Source organism: Leguminivora glycinivorella, chromosome 22, assembly GCF_023078275.1.
Source record: "Leguminivora glycinivorella isolate SPB_JAAS2020 chromosome 22, LegGlyc_1.1, whole genome shotgun sequence".
Lineage (NCBI taxonomy): Eukaryota > Metazoa > Arthropoda > Insecta > Lepidoptera > Tortricidae > Leguminivora > Leguminivora glycinivorella.
In genome coordinates, this window is record NC_062992.1 from 5241023 (window position 1) to 5261565 (window position 20543).

Below are 20543 nucleotides of genomic sequence, written 5' to 3' on the forward strand. Positions count from 1 at the left end.
TACCATATAAAATGGTGGATTAACCCCTCAGGTTAACCCTCCATTTTCGTTGGTGCAAGTAGCCCTAACCGGGACATTTTTTCAAAGTTGACCTTTTTTTGGATTTGGAAATGTTTATGTGGTTTCCACACAGAATCGAGAGCTCAAAAAAAGTGTCCCAATTTTTTTTTCCCATTCCGTTACCATTTTTTAGGACAATTCTTTTCTGTAATCAGGATCGAAAGACCTCACGATTCTGAGTATGAATTGCTTAAAAAACAATACCCGTGTTACAAAAAAGTGGGGTGGACAACTTTGAAAAAATGGCCCAACCACAATCACAGTACAAATTCATTCCATTATCACCTCAAAAAAAGTCACTGTGCAAAGTTTGGCTAATACTCACAAAATCAACCTGTATACCGTCTCACTGTTCTGAATCACAGGTTCCGCTTTTAGGCATTTCCTTCAGTTTTGACTTGGGTTGTGTTGTGACATTGTTGACCGACAAAGCTAAATTAGGGTACCTATCCTGTTTGAGGCCACTTCCTTTCTGGAGGTCGGGTCGGAAAAGCTATCGGCCGTGATTTCAAAACCTCTCTTTAATATATTCGGTATAATAAATCCATTTCCACGTAATTTCGGACCTTTTTTCTTATCGGACGTATTTTAAACGGGCTTTCGTTGTGTATAATAATAGTTATTTGTTTTACAAGGGGGCAAAGTGGTTGTTTAACCGCTAGCGAAAGATTCCAATATTCAAAAAGTGGAAGCTTGAGCGTTGCGAGGGTTTCAAGGCACGAAGGTTGAACAAACTTTGCCACCGAGTGAAACACAACATTTTCCACCACACCAACACGAACAAAATACTAAGTATCAACATCAAACTAAATCAAATCCATCAATCTATTAAATACTTATTGATTTAAAATCACCATTTATAGGTAAATTCTACCAGCCAGTTTAAGACATCAAGTTAGAATTTGTATGAAAGTACTTTATTGCACTCTTGTGGATAAAGTGCAATTTTGCTATCTGTTTTCGAATAGCAAAGTAAGCCTTTACCAGTCGGTGTAGCGAAAATAATATTTTAGTATTTTGGTGTCCTTTTATGTGGAAGTTAGATGACAGAAATAGTTTTATACATGGAGACTTACGACCCATCAGATTTATAACTGTCGTGAATAAAATGCAATTTTGCTATATGTTTTCGAATAGCAAAGTAAGCCTAGTTGGTGCAGTGAAAATAATATTTTAGTGTTTTGGTGTCCTTTTATGTGGAAGTTATATGACAAAAATAGTTTTATACATGGAGACTTACGACCCATCAGATATATCTGAGCTGTAAAGGTGCACAAACAATCTGAATAACGGCAACAAAAAAGCGTGTTTAGTGTGCGTACTGCGTAGCCGAATACACAAACGCGATAATATATATTTCGTAGCTATATATCGAATAGAATAGAAAAACGTTTATTGCAGGAACCATCATACAGCACCACATACATTTGAAAGAAGAAAAAAGAGATATTATAGAATAGAATAGAATAGAAATATTTTTATTCGTAAGCACTTAACAACGACGATAACAATATAATATACTTACACAAAAATTACCGACACACAAGCAAATAATCATACATCCACACAAAAGGCTAAAAGAGAAAAGTGCCACGAAATGGTCTCATCTCAGCATGTTGCTGGCGACTTCCAGCGCTGGTCTTCCGATGAGGCCATTCGGTGAAAACAATCACGACAGAACTAGATAGGTACTTAAAACTATATTGCTTATTATTAGCATGCAACAAAAGGTGCTGATGCTGCAGATAGAGGCCACAAAAGGACTCCACTCAGCATTATGCTCCAGCATATAATGCTACAGCGCTGGTCTTCCTTATCGCTCTTGCACATTGGCGCGACAGAGCCAGACTACATTTCTGTGGCGTTTTGGTGGCGTTCCACGTCGCAAAAATGCCATTCGGCTACGGGGCCAGATATTATATTATAGCAAATTATAGTGAGCGCCTCGGACGCTCCGATATATTTGATGACGGTTATAGCTACACTATACAAGTGTCCTTAACGTTACCCTTCCTTTAATCATGCTCAATTACGGACCCATTCATTCAACGCGAATGAACGGAAAATCTTCCACGAACTAATATCCGACAATTAAGTAAATACGGCGATGGTACGGCTAGCCAAGAAAATGGTTTACCATTTTTCGAGTCTATGTTAAACCAAAGAGGATCGAGTACCTATTATTATAGAGAGTTACCTACTGTCGAAGTAAAATGTGTAATCACAGTGCATAGACTGCCATTCCTTGACACAGGCTTAAAACTATTGAACCTCAGTTTTGACAATTTGGTCCATATTCTTAGCTCGATATGTGTTAAAATGTCAAATATTAATATTAGCGCCATCTAGCTGAGCGTACCCCAAAGGTGTAATGCCATCTAGGCCACCGTACCTTTTTCTGGATGATACTGAGGTAGGTACGTATTTTTCTTAGACTTTATCTGTCTATACGGAGTTATATATGTCTTTTGTTAAACACATAACGTCGAAAAGTGGTAAACCACTTTTTTGACTGACTGTACCACATCACACGGTGGCAATGAATACGTAACTACCGGGGGTTACCATGAAGTGTTAAAACCGTTGTTTATGTCGAGAGACAGAGTCGGAGCTATGTAGTTGCTATAACTGTGTCCCTTTTACCTCGACCTACACTGAACGTCTTTACTAAGGTGTAGTGACGTTATTTCGAATCACGGAAATGAGGCTAATTTCGAAAGCGGAATCTTGATATGATGGAAATAATGGTGATTTTTATGTGACTTTCGAAATTACCCCAATGCACCTTACCTTCATGGTAACCGGGGCTGTTCAGTTACATACACTCAAACTCAAATATTGGGTTGGTAAGAAAGTAATGAGCGAATCATAACCAATATTGTAATTTTTATTTAATTTATTATTTTAATCATTTATCAAAAATATAACGGCCTTCGTTATCTACTACTTGTCTCCATCGTTCTGGTAAAAAATGAATAGCATCGGCGAAGAAGTTTTTAGGTTTAGATTTAAAAAACTCAGCTATGTACTGTCGTAGATGGGCTTGATCATCGAACTTTTTTTCATTCAAGGCATTGCTTAGCGATCTGAACAATGCGTAATCCGTAGGTGCCAAGTCTGGATAGTACGGTGGATGAGGTATCACTTTCCAACCTAGCTCCAATAGCTTTAGCCGAGTCACTTTTGCAATGTGTGGGCGAGCATTGTCGTGTAAGAAAAAAACTTTATCATGCTGTGGACGATTCTAACAGATTTTTTGGTTTAAATTTTCAAGCTGATTACAGTATACTGATGCGGTAACAGTCATATGAATATCCCACCAAACGGACAGCATAACTTTTTTCGGGTGAGGCTCTGTTTTTGGTGCCTCTATTCCTTTTTCGTTTGGAGCTAGCCACTGACGTTTGGGTGTGTGATTTATATATAAGACCCATTTTTCATCTCCAGTGATAAGATGGTCCAACCAGTTGAATGTGCGGCGAAAAGACAGAAGTTGTATGCAGATATCGGCACGGCGGTTTAGTTGATCTCTATCAAGTTCGTGCGGTATCCAAACACTGTATTTGTAGTTTTTTCCCAACTCGTGTAAATGTGTTTCTATGGTGACATGAGAGCAGCCTAACTCGGTAGCAAGAGTACGACTCGTTAGCCTCGGATCTCCTTCAATTAAGGTTTTTAATTTGGCTACATCAATCTTCACCGGTCGACCAGACTTAGGTTGATCTGATAATGAAAAGTCGCCACTACGAAACCGCTGGAACCATCATTTCGCCGTGGCCTCAGACACAACTTCAGGAGCAACACGCTGACATATATTACGCACTGCTTCGGCGGCTGAGTGGCCAGACTGAAATTCATATAGTAAGCAATGCCTTACATGCACTTTTAATTCGTCCATTTTCTTCCTTATATTAGCTCGGCGACAGCTAGTGAATGACTGACGAGAAACTGTGCGACTCGCCCTTTACATACTTTCGACCATAGAAGATTCTAGAAATCTCTCAAAAATTTTATGTGGAATTCAATCGATCGCTCATTACTTTCTTACCAACCCAATATTTGCCAGTCTCTGCTCTTTCGTATAAGTTTAGTAAAAAAAAAAGTAAAAAAGAGTTGTTGGATCTCCAAATAAACAAATATAAATATAAAAATATTTATTTACCAAAATGAATTTTACAGTAACAGTTGGCAGTGACTCCCACACTAGGCTGAGCCTGTATCGTGGAAGTCGTTAAAATTTATATCGTTTCCAAAGACATAGCGGCTTAAAAAATAAACATTACAAAAGGCATGCTGACTTAGGACTAGATACACTTAAAGCTACAAAACAATTTTAGTAGATTGCGTAATGCTAAAAAGTTTAGTTTAGTTAGTTTCGGAGACAGAGTTAGTTTCATATCGATCTCCTCGTAGCTTCAAACATTAGATTGTCACTTCGGCTAGGCTGATATGATTATCACGAAAATAACATAGAGTAGGTAATTTTTACATTGGGGTAATTTTTGACGACCGGTCTGGCCTAGTCGGTAGTGACCCTGCCTGCTACGCCGCGGTCCCGGATTCGAATTAATAAGGGCATCTATTTTTGTGTGATGAGCACAGACATTTATTCCTGAGTCATGGATGTTTTCTATGTATATAAGTATTTATATATTAATATACATCGTTGTCTGAGTATAATACCCACAACACAAGCCTTCTTGAGCTTACCGTGGGACTCAGTCAATCTGTCAGAATGTCCTATAACATTTATAAGTCACATAAAAATCACCATTATTTCCATCATATCAAGATTCCCCTTCCGAAATTACCCGAGTATTTCTGTGTTTCGAAATTACCCAATGCACCCTATGTCATGCATGAGCGCCTAGCTACCGTATAATGTACTTTACATTAATAAATGAGTCGCATATAAGTCACGTTATGTTATGTAAGCTTGGTATATTGACCTTTGTTGGCACGAGTCTTCAATTGATTTCTGCACGTGTATTGTAGGTCAACTGATAGAGCTATCTACGTCAGCGTGTCTGGCTGATTTCTAATGATTCCACCCACTTCCCGGTTTCCGATTGAGCTGAAATTTTGCACACATATGTAAATCACGTGACAATGCAATGGTTATGGTATCATGGAGCTGGGGGGTTACCATGAAGTGCTAAAGCCATTCAGTTTAGGTTGAGAGAAAGGGACGAAGCTATAGCAGTTCCATAGCTCCGTCCCTCTCTCTCAACCTAAACTGAATGGCTTTAGCACTTCATGGTAGCCCCCCTGATCTGATGATGGAGCAGAAAGGTGGTCATAGGAACTCTGTTATGAAACGTAAATCGAGTAAGGGGTTTTCAGAAACGTCTCGGAGAACAGTAAATTACTGTTGAAAGAAAGGTACAGTCGGCGATAAAAGCTTGAGCCAAAAATGAAAGTTTTGCAAAAAAAGTTATTTACTTTTGTCAGACTATTGATATTGACAGCCAGGCTGTTATTTTATGTAATATTGTTTTTCTTCTGTCTGTTACCTTACGTGGATTTTTCTCACTTGATGGTCTCATCGGAAGATCAGCGCTGGAAGTCACCAGCAACACGCTGAGATGAGGCCATTTCGTGGCACTTTAGGTATTCCTTTCTGTTTTATTTATTTATTTGAACTTTATTGCACAACTAAAGAAACATGTACAAATGGCGCGGACTTAATGCCAAAAGGCATTCTCTACCAGCCAACCATTGGGTTAAACAGAGACATATATGTTGGCGCAGGAGAAATAATAGCTAACAGAGACAAATATAATCGTAACATCAAACATAAATTTACTAAACTCAGGTTGAATACTAAATACTGTTTTGTTATTAATGTGTATTTTGTCTTGACTGTGTTCACGAATAAATATTTATTCTATTTATTTCAGCCACTGCTAGCCGTTACGAGTCTCTTCGCCGGCTTCAGCATGTGTCTACTAGGCGTCTGGTTCTATCTCCAAAGCATCGGAGTGTACATGGCGGGCTGGGTGCCCATCGTGGCGCTTTGCGTATGCATCTTCGCTGATGCGTCCGGCCTGCAGCCGCTGCCATTTGTGATTATGACTGAGATGTTCAACTTTCAGGTCAGTTTTAACCCTCTCTTTAACCACACCTTGCACACAGTCTAAGCTCGTGTAGGTGAACACGTAGTATGCTTGTATGAGTGAAATATGACAGGTCTACTGTTCGCGTTTTTGACAGGCGGTAACTGAGAGGGGGTGGGCGGCACTTTCAGCGGGGAGCGGGAGTGGCCATACTGTACGATAGTACTATTTATTATACTGTGCTTTAACCGTTAAAATAAATATAATGACATTAATACAGCGTGTAAATGTAAAAAGGGTGATAAATGAAACCAGGAATAGAATTCATTTAGTGTTATCATTAATTGAGAGGTGATTTTGAGTGAGGTACCCTTAATTTTCACCCCATAACGAATTAAAAAAAATCCCAGCAGCAATGTGCTGTAAACGTTGTTGCGATGACAGTCAATGACAACTGTCAACGAGCGTTTAACGCGAGCGTGTTTGCATTACATTGTGGGCCGATTTATTTTGTATGGATAAAAATTTTGTTTCATTTTTAGGTAAAAGTTATCTAATTATATTTTCTAATTTCTAATGTCCTATACTCACCACGGTTGAGAGATTCAAAATTCAAGTTCATTGTGTGGACGCACGCTCGCACGCCCGCTCTCGAATATAATCAGCCCTAAAAACTAATAGGCTAGTAAAGTTTTAGTGCACTGTACTTACCTAACCACTTATTGTTCACAGCTCCGAGGCACAGTAGCGACTCTCATCATGGCCATATCTCTCGGCACAGACTTCGCGCTTCTCAAACTGTTTGCGCCAGTTATCTCGTGGATCGGTTACCATTCCATCTTCTGGGTCTTCAGCTTTATATGTCTCGCAAACGTGTTTTACCTCATCTGGTGTGTACCAGAGACCAAGATGAGGAGTCTAGAGGACATATACGCGGATTTGGAGGGGAAAAAGAGGACGAAAGAGGAAAAGGTCGTGGAGACTAATCATGTGTGAATGAGGAGGGAATTTGGGGTTCCTGATTCACCGGATTCTTGTTTAAGAGCACCTTATCGCCATCTTAAGAATTTTGCATAAAAAAAACTACAAAAAGATGGTGATTGAGAAGTGTGGTCTTTCTTGAGAACTCTGCACCAACGAAAATGGAGGGTTAACCCACCGTTTTATATGGAATTTGACAGATGACAGCCCACTAACCCTGAGTTAAGTGGTTGGTGGACTTCCGGTTCGGGTGCCATCTTAGCGGCATCGTGTCGTGAATAATTTCTCCTTCTTTTGCTCATTAATGTTGTTTAAAGTGTAATATCGATAGCTTATTATGCAGTAAACTAAATGTTATAGTGAGAATCTGATGAAGAATTAATCTCGAAACGCGTTTAGCCCCTTTTTTGTCATCGAGGGCCGATAGTCCACGTGCCCTTGTAAAATCTAGCTATCAATTTACAAGTGCCAACTACCGAACAACGTCGCACTTACCGTACCAAAATCTAAAACAATTAGCTTATATCACCTTGTCACTGGCAAAATAGTCCCACCAAATGGGACTGAGGCCATTTATATATTTAAAAAAAGTGGTTGGTGCAAGTGGGCCTAAAGGGTTAAAACGCCACGATACGAGTAAAAGATAATTCGATGAAACAGGAATCTGGTGAATCTAGGAACTCAATTTTGATATGATCTGACGACCTAGCCGAAGTGACAATCGTTGACGGTACGTGGCGATCGAAACGCAGTCTGTCTCTGTCGCGCCACTACAGAACAGCGATAGGGAGAGCTAACGAAACGCTTACGAATCGTAAGCGATTGTGATATTGGCTATGTTCTATTATGGCGGTAAAAAGTAGTAAAGAAGATAAAAGGCAGCTCATAACATTAACATAGTTTACCCACAGGTCAAATTACAAACAATATACATACTAACATTTTCCCGCGGCTTCGCTCGCGTTTAATTCAGAAATTATGGAATGCTCCATACAAACGTCCACCCCCCATTTTTAGGAAAGTGGGGGGTTAGATAGACAAAAAGTAGCCTATGTCACTCTCCATCTCTTCAACTATCTCCACTTAAAAAATCATGTCGACGCTCCGTTTTGCCGAAAAACGGACTAACAAACAGACACACACACTTTCCCATTTATGTCAGATCCTTTTGGTACATTGTTTCATCCTTTACAATTGATGTTGACTGTACCTGTTGACATGCATTCAGACCCTATTTCATTAGTTAATGAAAACATATATATCCTCACTACTTTAAAAAAATCTCGTATCTCAAGCTGTTCCTCAAAGTTAAAACGCAGTAAGTCTATATGCATTCCATACATACTTACTACAATTTTCTTTTCATTGACAGACGAAGATACAAGTTTTTTTTAAAGTAGTGACGATATTTCATTCATCACTTCAGCCATTCATTTTATTTGCGTCAACTTTTATGAATCGATGTATGTATGCGTAAATGTAGTATGAATAAATGTTATTTTTTTCTGAGCAGTGAATTTACTTACAGGTGGTCTAAAAATACGTCGACTGAAAATAGTAAGATGACAAAAATATCAAAGTAATATAGCTACTGTGGATATTTTGGCTGGACTCGTCTCCATTTCACAAGATACGCAATGTAAAGCCTGACCAGTAGGCCTAGCACTTGATTGCCACGAGAGTATGTCGCCGCGAGATAGACTACCCGTCCTTATGTCATTAATACAGTTAGAAGACGTGTCATCTATCTCGCGGCGACATACTCCCGTAGGTAGCAATCATGTGCTAGGCCTACAGAAATATATTATAAATGATAACATGACACGCCATCTTGCGGAATTTCATAAGAACTATTTTCTTCATACTAAACTGAACTGTCACACCATACATCGGAATAACAGCGCCCTCCTGACAATAATCATATATTTCTGGTCGGGCTTTAATTTTATAGAAGAGACACTTTATTCCTAGACTCATAATAATTAATTCATTCATTCATACCGTATAATTTGAGAATCACTACAATGATGTTGAAATATATCTTTGTCAACAAATTTTAGCCACCCTGTAGAATTATCATCATTTCATGTTATATGATATTTGTATTTAAAATTTATATTTTGCGAGAAGTTGTATGTTATAGCGTTAGTGGAAGCTTTATGTATTATAGTAGTATGTAATGTAGACAAAAGGCCCAATCAGACGGGGCGCGAACTCGCATGCGATTTTAGTTTAATTGTGGACTGAAGGAAACTGGCATGCAAGTTCTCGCAGCGTGTAAACGGGCCTTAATAGGTAAATCTCATAATATTGTACATAAACCTATCAGATATTTTTTAAGATCTCAGTTGTTTTCTGAGAAAAATTGTGATAAATATATTTTAATATAAGTACCAGATTAATTTGTGTTTTTATTATTTTCCCCGAGTTTCACAATGTGTTATATAAATTGATGAGTAGGTAGTATATTACATACAAAGCACAGCGAGAGATTAGGTAACCAGAGCTATTAATTTTGAATAAAATAAAAGAATCTCGAGTTTTAGAAGATTTATTGTAATAAATAACCAGCTTAGTTTACAAAAGCTTTTTTTTTGTCAATTTTTCTCATTTTATTGAAAATATTTAGAAACTTACCCAAGGACAAATTACTAATTATTGCCAGTCGTTAATAAATATATCGCTGCCTTAATAAAATATATGTTCCCTTGGGGCTGTTTCGATTAAAAAAAGACTAGTCATAAACAACATTGGTTATACTTTTCTGTACACTTACTTAATGCGGAAGTTTGTAGTTAAAAAAAATAGCACTTCCACAATCGTATAATAATATTCGACAAACGTATTTTCGACTTACATTTCGAAAGCCATATATTTAGATACAATCCGGTTTTTTTGGTAAAAAAAAAGGCGTGATAATGACAACTATTATGGCGAACCTGTGACGAAATAAGCCGTATTTACATAAAAAAACCGAATTGTATATCTACATAATTGAGTTAAGTATAAAGGCTCATTTAGACGGTGCGCAAACTCGCATGCGATTTTAGATACATTGCGTAAGGGCCCATTTAGACGGTACGAGAACTCGCATAAGAGTTTTATTACATTGCGGTATTTGATGGCTGAGCAAAATTGTATGTAACCTCAACAGCCCGCAACGTAACTAAAATCGCATACGAGTTCGCACGCCGTCTAAATCAGGCTTAATAGTGCACGCTCATATTGGGCGTGCACTATTAAGTCGGTTGGGGCTCACGTCACATACCAACATTGGAGAGTCATTAAGTGTAACGGCTCAGCCACGACTTCGGTCTAAGCGCGACAGCGGTGAGCGGCAGCCATACATTGAAGCTAGACACAGCGATGGGACTTTTCATTCGCACGTATGGTTGCCGCTCACCGCTGCCGCGCTTAGACCAATGTCGTGACTGGGCCGTAATAGTGCACGCTCATATTTGGCGTGCAGCGGGGCGGGCGTGCGGCGTGCATGTCAAACAATTGAAGCTCATACAAGTGTCCTGAGTCGACGTTGCCAAGCGCGGATCCAGCTTCGTGCCCAGGGGGGGGGGGTCACGTGGTCTATTTGTATGGCCAACCTAGGCTCCAGGGGAGGGTCATGACCCCAATGACCCCCCCCCCTGGATCCGCGCATAGACGTTGCATAGCGATAACAAGGGGTAGCCCCCGCTGCGTGCCCCCGCGGAACATAACACTCCTATTGTCCATTCATGCCTTAGTGCGTTTTCACATTATCCGATCCGATATCGGAAGTCGGAAGGATTTCAAAGGCAAAAATAAAAGATGGCGCTTTAATGTATGGGATACTAGCTTTTGCCCGCGGATTCGCTCGCGTTAGAAAGAGACAAAAAGTAGCCTATGTCACTCTCCATCCTTTTAACTATCTTCACCTAAAAAATCATGCGCTCCGTTTTGCCGTGGACGACGGACAAACAAACAGTCACACACACTTTCCCATTTATAATATTGTATGGATCGGTACTACATCCGATATTGGATCGGATAATGTGAAAACGCACTTATACTTAGGGTTACATTCTATCTAGTCGACCGATCACAGGTCGCATTGTAATGAAGCTCGCATGCGATTTGTACCGTCTAAATCAGCCCTAAGTCGCATTGTTAAGGTCACGTCAAGCGATCTATCGACAATTCTAAATCAACCGATCTATGATCGATTATCGCTAATCTATGAATCGATAGCGACATTTCATTCAAATACCTATTTACATTTGCTTTAAGACTAAATTATTTTTATTCACTGGTGTTTGAGTGGACGAAGTTATATTATTGCCCTTATAATCTGCATTTTTATTATTTGAGTAACAAAAACTGTGGTACTGACTTATGTAGCATGTGTCAAATAATGCATTGTTACAGTATACCCACAATACAAGTGATAAAAACACCGGAGCGGATTGAAAATTGACATAATTTAAATGTTTCTTTTTTTCTTAATTAAAGGAAAAATGGAAAAATTCACACCTCCGGCAGGACTCGAACCTGCGACGTTTGGCCTTGCCGGGGCCATCGCACTTCCAATTGCGCCACGGAGGCCTGCTGGATGTGTGCGAATTTATCCATGCCTTCCCTCAATTCTCAACCGCCTTAGGGTGGCGTTATAGCAAAGATCTACCCGTAAGAATAGATCTGGACAGGATGGCCCCGGCAAGGCCAAAGGTCGCAGGTTCGAGTCCTGCCGGAGGTGTGAATTTTTCCATTTTTCCTTTAATTTAAAAATATGTAAATATCGCTCGCAGACGTTTCTGCATGATAAAAAACAAATTTATAATTTAAATGATTAAAAGGTCTATTAAAAATATAATAAATTGACTATTGCTTGTTCCGACCATTGGGTATACTATAATCAATCTTTTTACTAGAGTATAGAGGCAAAGATCTCCTTATCAACGTGAGAAATGAGGTATTTACACAAAAGTATGTGAAATATAATTCCATACGGTTAATTAATATACATAATTACGTCACAACAATGAGGTATAACCTAAACGATAGATCCTAACGAGTACATAGGAATTAAACTTATGAACACAATGTTAAAACGAAATAAATACAATTGCTAACTTTGTGAAAACTGGAACTGCTTGTGATTAAAAATGTCTACACAATCTCGCGCCAACCATTTGCTAGACCTGCGGGCGTAGCACACTAGTGTGATAAATTTTATCGAGTCGGTGCGTGCTATCGCACTTACAAATATTGCAAATAAGACGGCCTAACGTGACAGCCTTTATCTCACGAACGTGCTTGCCCACCTTGTAGGGACTGTAAGGAGTACCGATTATTATTTTTTTTCTTTTCCTATAACTTTGTTGATTGCAAAACATGATAATGCTGTACCTTCTGTAAAATTATTTATTTTATTACTAATATCCTCATATAATAGAGGTCAAACAGAATAATCAGCGCCATGATGACGCGCAGATTTGCTCTTAATGACAATAGGGACCAAAGCACGTCATCGTTTTTAAATGTTTGATCTAGCTCTAGTGCTATTGAGAAAAATATTTCTGACTTCAACATTGTTAAAACGTGTGCTCTATAGTCTAAAACTTGATTTCAATTAAACATCAGTCTTTTCTAAAATTTCGAAATTCAACACCATTTAATTAAAATCTACCATTAAAATGACCATATTCGTAGGTTTTAAGATGTGATCGAAGCTACATAAGATTTTTGTGTATAAAAAATTATAAAAACTGCATTACGAAACTGACACTGGTTTAAACTTAAAAAAAAAAATGACTATATTAATCAGTTTCATGATGTCGTTTTTGGAAAGTATTATCTTATTTATCATACATTTAAAACATAATTTTAAATTGTATTCCACTATTACGATAAAAAAGATCTATTTTACATCTAGATTTACGTTTCATATATTGGACATAGTATTTTAGGAAATTCTGTCTGCATGGGACCGTTATATTACATACATTGTAGCTCAAAAAGGCTTGTTTCGTTGATACTCAGACAACGACAAATGAAAAAAACATCTGTGCTCAACACATTAATAAATGCCCATACTAGGATTCAAACTCAGGGTTGTCGCTAAGAATAAATTATACCACATTAAATCAGTGGATAGACACAGACAGTCTCCTGATAAGGCGATTCAGGCAACATTCGGCTCGCTTTGCTACGTAAATATTATTAGGGTTGGTACAGCTTGACTTCCCTTTGAGGGCGCTACCACATATTGCATAATTAAGTGATTTTTGACAATCCTAAATAGTCGAAAGCATTAGAAGGGAATTCGACCCTCAACTGCTGTCAATCTTCGCTTTGTTAGGAAGTGTCCTTTCTGTAAATACTATTAATTATTATGTGATACAAGGCAATATCATAATAATATATTCACTTATCAGTTATCATTTATTAATGAATGGTGATGCTTAAAAAATGTATTAAATATACTTTTAGTTTTATTTAAAAGCCTTGAATACTTGCAAAAGTTGGTTTCAAATGTTAGTAATTAAAACATATTTACAAGTGATATTTAGAAAGAATTTAAATAAACCAAATTATATAAAAAAATGTTTTAAAGTACACCAAATCAAAACACAAAAAAACAATAAATACGCCATCCCATTTAGACAAGAACACAGCCAAATAGTAATTTGAAAATTCTAGACCTAAAAACTAGTAATATTAAACATGTAAAATCGGGTAACTCACGTAAATTGTCGAACCACCATCCCACCACCATTGAACCATTGGTGTCATCGGCATCGCGCGCGCTCAATAAAAATGTTCTTCGTTACGGAGCGAAACATGTCGAGCGACCTTCGACAATTATACGTGAGTTACCCGATTTTACATGTTTAATATGTCAGTGTTTCACGGTAGTTTTATTATTAAAACTACAAACTAGTACTAGACGGTCATACTAAGCTTACTATTGAGACAATTCACAGATATAGGAAGGAAGGAGATCGGAAATGCCGGGCGAATTGTATTGAATACGCTTGTCGCAAGTTCTTGAACTCACACACACACTTGTAGACAGACGCTCCTATTGGGCTATTACACGCGCATCATTTCCATGGCTGTGTACATGCGAACGACTAGCGAGTTATATGCTCAATGTGAACAACTGCGACACGTCCACCGGCGGCTTGTCCGCTCTCTAGTATTATATGCTTTGAGAGACAATTATTGCATTGACAAGTCACACTAAAAATAAACTTATATTATAATAATTACATTGTCTTCGGTTACCGCGATAGTTACTCATGAAATAAAACTATGGAAACGGATTATATCGCGTATAATGAATTAACAATTCATCCCCATGAATTATGAATCATGGGGATGAATTGTAAATTCATTATATGCGATATAATCCCTTATAGGGATAAGTTCGCCTTTGTACACCATAATTATACTGTATTTCTATGTCCTAACTTGTGTTATGTACAATAAAGTGTTTAAATACATACATACATAATCCGTTTCCATAGTTTTATTTCATCATATAATAATTCTTCATTGAATACAGTTCCTATTTTGCTTTCGGAAGTCATTTAACGATTTGATATTTATGTCATACACATCGTAGCTTTTCCAGCAACTTGGATGCAGTCTCGACATAGGAATCATATAGTATGACAGCTGGAATAGTTAATTTGGGTTGATAAAAGGAAAATGAGCCTAAATTGATCACCTGCCTAGAAAAAACATGTATGAATTCCTTTTTTTTTCTACCTTGCTGCACCGATATTGCTGGAAAAGTTACGATGTCTGGTCACACACTAATCTAACTTTTCGAGCATATAGCGCACTCATTAGGGTCTGATAAAAACAGTTTTAAATACAGAAAAAACTAAAGCTCTAAAACTAACTAGTTCAATGAAGCCTGGCCCCGTAGCCGAATGGAATTTCTCCGACGCGAAACGAAAACGAAACGCCGCGAAAGATAGTCTGGCTCTGTCGCGCCAATACGCAAGAGCGATAGAGATAGATATCTACTAGCGTTTCGTTTCGTGAGCGTTTGTACCATTCGGCTATGCACCCTGTACTTCTTGTAAATTTCATTCGATTCGTAAACGATTTTCAATGGGGTTTTCATCAGCGCGCCAAGCGAGATGTTTTAGAAACACAGCTTATTTTATTACTTAAACAAAGGATACTATAGACTAGACAGCCAAATAATAATACCACTACCGAACGAGATGGTCACATACAAATTATAATAAGAGTGACAGAGAGCAAAATGTTATTTTTTGTCTTTGTCATAGTTTCACTTTTCCGCCGCTGCCACAAACGAGTTTGTGGCAAACAATAAGGACGTGACTTGTCAAGCTTATTATCCGCCCAAATTACGTAGGTTGTGTATGGTAAACTGTCAGCCATTTTTTAAGTGATTCTTAAATTCGCTCCATTATTCTATATCTGTCCCTTACGGGCATACCCTTGCGTCAAGTCTATAGTATCCTTCGTCTGAGTCTCATTCACAGACCAACCCCTATAGACATCTATTACAAGACGACTCGCGGTCGCCAGCCTTCCTAGTATTTGCACTGATATAAGCGCGGGCGCTCGCCGTGCCCGATCAGTATCGACCAAGTAACAGACCCGAAAGCAGCGCGTGTTTTTCGCACAAAAAAATTGGAAAAGGGTATTTTGATGCCTTAAAGATGTCCACCTGTAGTGTGAAATGGTGTGGAAAGGTAACAAGAAGCTCAAATTTAAAAACAGACGGCATTACATTCCACAAATAAGTCATATTTATAATTTATTCAGAGCCGGCATAGGTCAACTTACATTGGCCACTTACGCGTCAGTAGAGGGACAGTCATACTTCTGTCCCTTTTCATCTGGCGCGACTGCCCGCCGTCCTTGAAACGGCCAATCACAGCGCGCTTAACACATTCCCCGCCCGCTCCTCGCACCCCAAACACTGGTGACTCGTATCGCGAACCAAATATACAAGACTGCCACTCTATAGGAGGTTCTCTGTGGTCTCATTATAACAAATTCGTCCTAAAACGAAATGTAACTTTTTCAAATGAAATTTACATTAGGGGCTCTGTTAAAGCAATATGTGTGACTGTGTGTCTTTTTCTGGCGCTCAGGAAATAATTGAGTAACAGTGATAATGATCATACACGTATTTATATTATTACAATTTCAATAGCTAAGTTTAATTACTATGATTCATAGGTTACGTACGTACAAGAGTGGCATTTGCCCTGTCCAATTACTAAACAAATATTTTATATTCGCGTTCAAACTTTGCTTCGTCAGAGAAAAAGGCAATGTACATTTGTATCGTTCTCAAGCAAAATGTACCAACATTGACGCTTACCAAAAAGACGAAATTTGCTCGTATTTTCATACAAGTTTACCTGTTAGAAAGTCCTTATCCCCCTTCTAACCGGCGTCCGATATATCAGACAGACATAATTTCGCCAATGATAAATAAGACAAGTCTAAAGACGTAAAGCTTTTGTGAGACATATTCAAATATTTAATGAATACGTTATTATAACGTTAAACCCGGACTCTCAGCGCGCCGGACGCGGTCTGTGCACGAAGTGTAGCCGCTGCGAGCACGACGCCTGAAGAGGGGCCTCCAGAATTGGCCCGAAACATACCGCAGCAGTAGCGATATAGCAACGTGAGTACAACCGTTGATTCATTAAAGACAAGTCTACCTGTAACTTCACACGGTCACCGTCATAAAGTGATGATTTTTGTACCTTGTCGCTTTTAATCGTTTGATAATTTCGTATGATATTTCAAACAAGACGTTAATATGAGAAGGTATGGAAATCATCACTTATTCCGTTGACTGTGCTTGTAGGCGACATCAGTATGGGGTGGGACACCGATGGGGACCTACGTTTTGCTTGAGAACGAAAAATTAGATAATAATTTAATCGTTTGACAATTTCGTATATTTCAAACAAGACGTTAATATGAGAAAGTATGGAAATCATCACTTAGGGATCATCCACATATTACGTCACACCAAATTTCAGGTTTTTGGACCCCTCCCCCCCCCCCTATGTCACGCTTTTTTTGTATCCCTTTAACAGGGATTGTCACATTTAGTATGACCCCTCCCCCCCCCTTACACTGTGACGTAATATATGGATGACGCCTATATGCCGTTGACTGGGCTTGTAGGCGACACCAGTATGGGGTGGGACACCAATATGGTACCACCTACGTTTTGCTTGAGAACGAAAAATTAGATAATAAATTGGACAGGCGGACCGCTAAGCTAAGTATGACCGCCGGTGGTCGGTTTACCTCCCGCTGTAATATTTCGTTTGGTAGCACTCACAGAGCCTGACTCGCACCAGTCAGGCGTCTATACTCTCCGGTGTCTCCTTCACCTAAAAAAAAAAATGAGTTTATAAATGGGTGAATGAGTTGTTTTAATTAATTTTTATTTATTTCAAAACATATTTAAAGTCACATACAGGTCGAACGCGATTAATTAACATTATTTTTACCTTTTTTTCCAACGTTTCGGCCAGGTTGCACTTGGCCGTGGTCGCGGAAGACTGACGTCCCAGCAAAGTGTCAAAGTGTGTTGTGAGTGCTGTGTGTCGTGCGGTGGGAAATAAACATTAACTAAAAGCGGGTAGATTATATTTATTTGTCTACCCCGAACATTTATATAAATTAATATCGGGTAGTTTTGTGTTGTTTACATCTCCGGTGACACTTTGCTGGGACGTAAGTCTTCCGCGACCACGGCCAGTGCAACCTGGCCGAAACGTTAGGAAAAAAGGTAAAAATAATGTTAATTAATCGCGTTCGACCTGTATGTGACTTTAAATATGTGTACAAAGCGCGAGAACTTAAAGTGTTATATTTCAAAACAAACTTCATGATTAAAGGTTTTAAAATTTTACGTTAAGGTACGGGCGGCCGCTATCAGTTGTATTTTAGTCAGATTATAGCCGGTAAAAAAGGGATAGTGCCGTAATAGGGCAACACAACTGTGACGTTGCCATTAATTATTCGAGCCCATAGATATAGGAAGGAAAGAAATCGGCCATGCCGGGCGTTAGCTACCATTGTTTGACATGCACACCGCACGCCCAATATGAGGGCCTTACACAATACAGACTGACCCAAGACGATGAGACTTGAAGGGAAAGTACCTATAATATCGTAGATAGGGTATTTTGCTCAAAGACAGCATAATACGGGGTGAAAGAATAAGGACCATACAAACTTTGCAAAGTCACTTTTGAGGTCATAAATTCATAAGGGTCCCCCACATCTAGCGTCTCGCGAGCGTCGCGTCGGGCCAACTGTATGGAAAAAGACGTCGCGTCGACGCCGAGTTGGCCCGACGCGACGCTCGCGAGATGCTAGATGTGGGGGGACCCTAATGAACAACTTTTATTAAGGACCAATGTTGAAATCGCGAAAAAAAATTGGCTGTTCCATAGAAATGAGCGCAATCATGACAGTCGAAATGTGTGAAACAGACAAAATTTTTTTCGATTTCAGCATTAAATCTTGATCATTATGACCTCAAAAGTTACTACGCAAAGTTTGAATGGTCCTTTTTCTTTCACCGTGTACAGTCAGCCAAAAAAGTGGTTTACCACTTTTCGACCTTATGTGTTTAAAATAAAGTCGAAAAGTGGTAAACCACTTTCCTGGCTGATCGTACACAGATGTACACCGTGCAAGTTTCTAATGAGTTGGCAACGCGCATGTGACACTCCTTGAGTTGCAGGCGTCCATAGGTTACGGTGGCCGCTTTCCATCAGGCGGACCGTATGCTTGTTTGCCACCGACGTAATATTTAAAAAATATATATATAATTATTATGGTACCTCTGGCTTCTCATCAGTGTGTTCCTCGGGCTTGTCCTTGGAGTCGGTGGAGATGGAGCTGGACGTTAGACTGCTGGGCTGCGACTCTTTACGGCTCTCGGCCTTCTGACTACGGCTTTCGGTGTCTTCTGTGCCATCTGAAATTTGTATACGATATTAATATGGAAAAAAAAATGTTAACCCTTAGATGCATGATGTTATTGCACTTGAAGCATCACTTTTGTGATGACAAGCAACAAATTAAATATACGAGCTTATTCCATAGAAAAAGGGCCCTTAGGCACTGGTCCCACCGCGAGCTAGTAAGCTATGAACTATCGGCTATATAAACGAACAAAAGATAATCACTCCCGTGCAAATAAAAGAGACACGGCGATTTCGATAGCTCACCGCTGGGCGAGTAACTATAAACATCGCCGTGTCTCTTTTATTTGCACGGGAGTGCATATCTTTTGTTCATTCTTATAGCCGGTAGTTCATAGCTTACTAGCTTGCGGTGGGACCAGTGCTTTAAGCTCATTTTTTATAAGGAGCTTTGACGTGTCTTCGTAACACAAAATATCATCATAAGTATCATAACAATCTTAGGAATTTAGTTAATTTTTATCATCATGCATCTAAGGGTCAAATATTGACATTTCACGTCTCGATACAAGTATTCAGGGTGAATCCACGTAAAAGTAACGTGAGTCACGACTTCATTGCGTGTTTATTTGAAATACAGCAGCAAATGAAAGAATAAAATCGTGACTCATGTTACTCTTGCCGTGGATTGACCCTTCATCGTACTACCTACATATAGCATACATACTTAACTACATTATGTCCTACGCTGATTGTATATTACAATAAATCTTACTTGAGTAAACGTTTTTTTTTACATTACTTTTTTTTACTAAGACTACCTTCGTGATTCGATAAAAATATGTAAATATAACTTCCTAAATAAATTACTCATAATTATTATTTAGAAACTTCAAACTAAAGTACCGGGTGCGACCTGTAACACGAGCAAAAATTCAAATGCAGCCAAAAATTTGTTCAGCGACTTTGAAAAAGTATGAAAACTGCAATGCCACAGTTTCGTTTTCTTTTAACCCCTTATTTGCCAAGAGTGGCCCTGAAGCTTTAGTAGTTTCATGTGCTCTGCCTACCCCTTTATGGGATACAGGCGTGATTGTATGTATGTATGAAAACTGAGTCTATTGCTTCATTGTATCAGTTACGTTATGGGTTCGCTCATCAATACACAGTCGTTTACTTCCTTCACTGAAGTGAATTGATTGATTTATTACGTTTTATGAATAAAGTGTGATTGTGTGTGATTTATTACGTGTTAAGAATAAAGAATAAAATATTCTGTGTAACTTGGGGCGAAACAATATTGTTAACTCGAGTCTTAAAATTGCTCGGTCGCTTATAAATGAAATGAAATATTTTGTTTCAAACAGGGGCCTATTGCATAACAAGTTACAACTCATATTACAAGCGGTAGTCCCCCTCCAATTCATTTTATAAGAAAGAGAGTTCCACTTGTAATACAAGTTGTAAATTGTTATGCAATAGGTCCCTGGTCCATATTTAAACAAAATAT

The 20543-nt window shown here is 38.7% G+C and overlaps 2 protein-coding genes across 2 annotated transcripts in view; one reads left to right on the plus strand and one right to left on the minus strand.

The window, feature by feature from the left end:
* Window positions 1-7432, plus strand: part of LOC125237901 (facilitated trehalose transporter Tret1-like) — an 83297-nt gene extending 75865 nt beyond the window's left edge. Inside the window, exons 7-8 of the mRNA XM_048145141.1 lie at window positions 5961-6155; window positions 6849-7432. Coding sequence (XP_048001098.1) covers window positions 5961-6155; window positions 6849-7112 — 459 coding nt within the window. The 3' untranslated portion in view covers window positions 7113-7432. The remainder of the gene's footprint in view (window positions 1-5960; window positions 6156-6848) is intronic.
* Window positions 7433-17217: 9785 nt separating this feature from the next.
* The window catches only part of LOC125238077 (protein CASC3-like), a 34708-nt gene continuing 31382 nt past the window's right edge, over window positions 17218-20543 (minus strand). Inside the window, exons 18-19 of the mRNA XM_048145367.1 lie at window positions 18950-19086; window positions 17218-17485 (exon numbers count right to left, since the gene is read on the minus strand). Of these exons, the coding sequence (XP_048001324.1) occupies window positions 17453-17485; window positions 18950-19086 (170 nt within the window). The 3' untranslated portion in view covers window positions 17218-17452. The remainder of the gene's footprint in view (window positions 17486-18949; window positions 19087-20543) is intronic.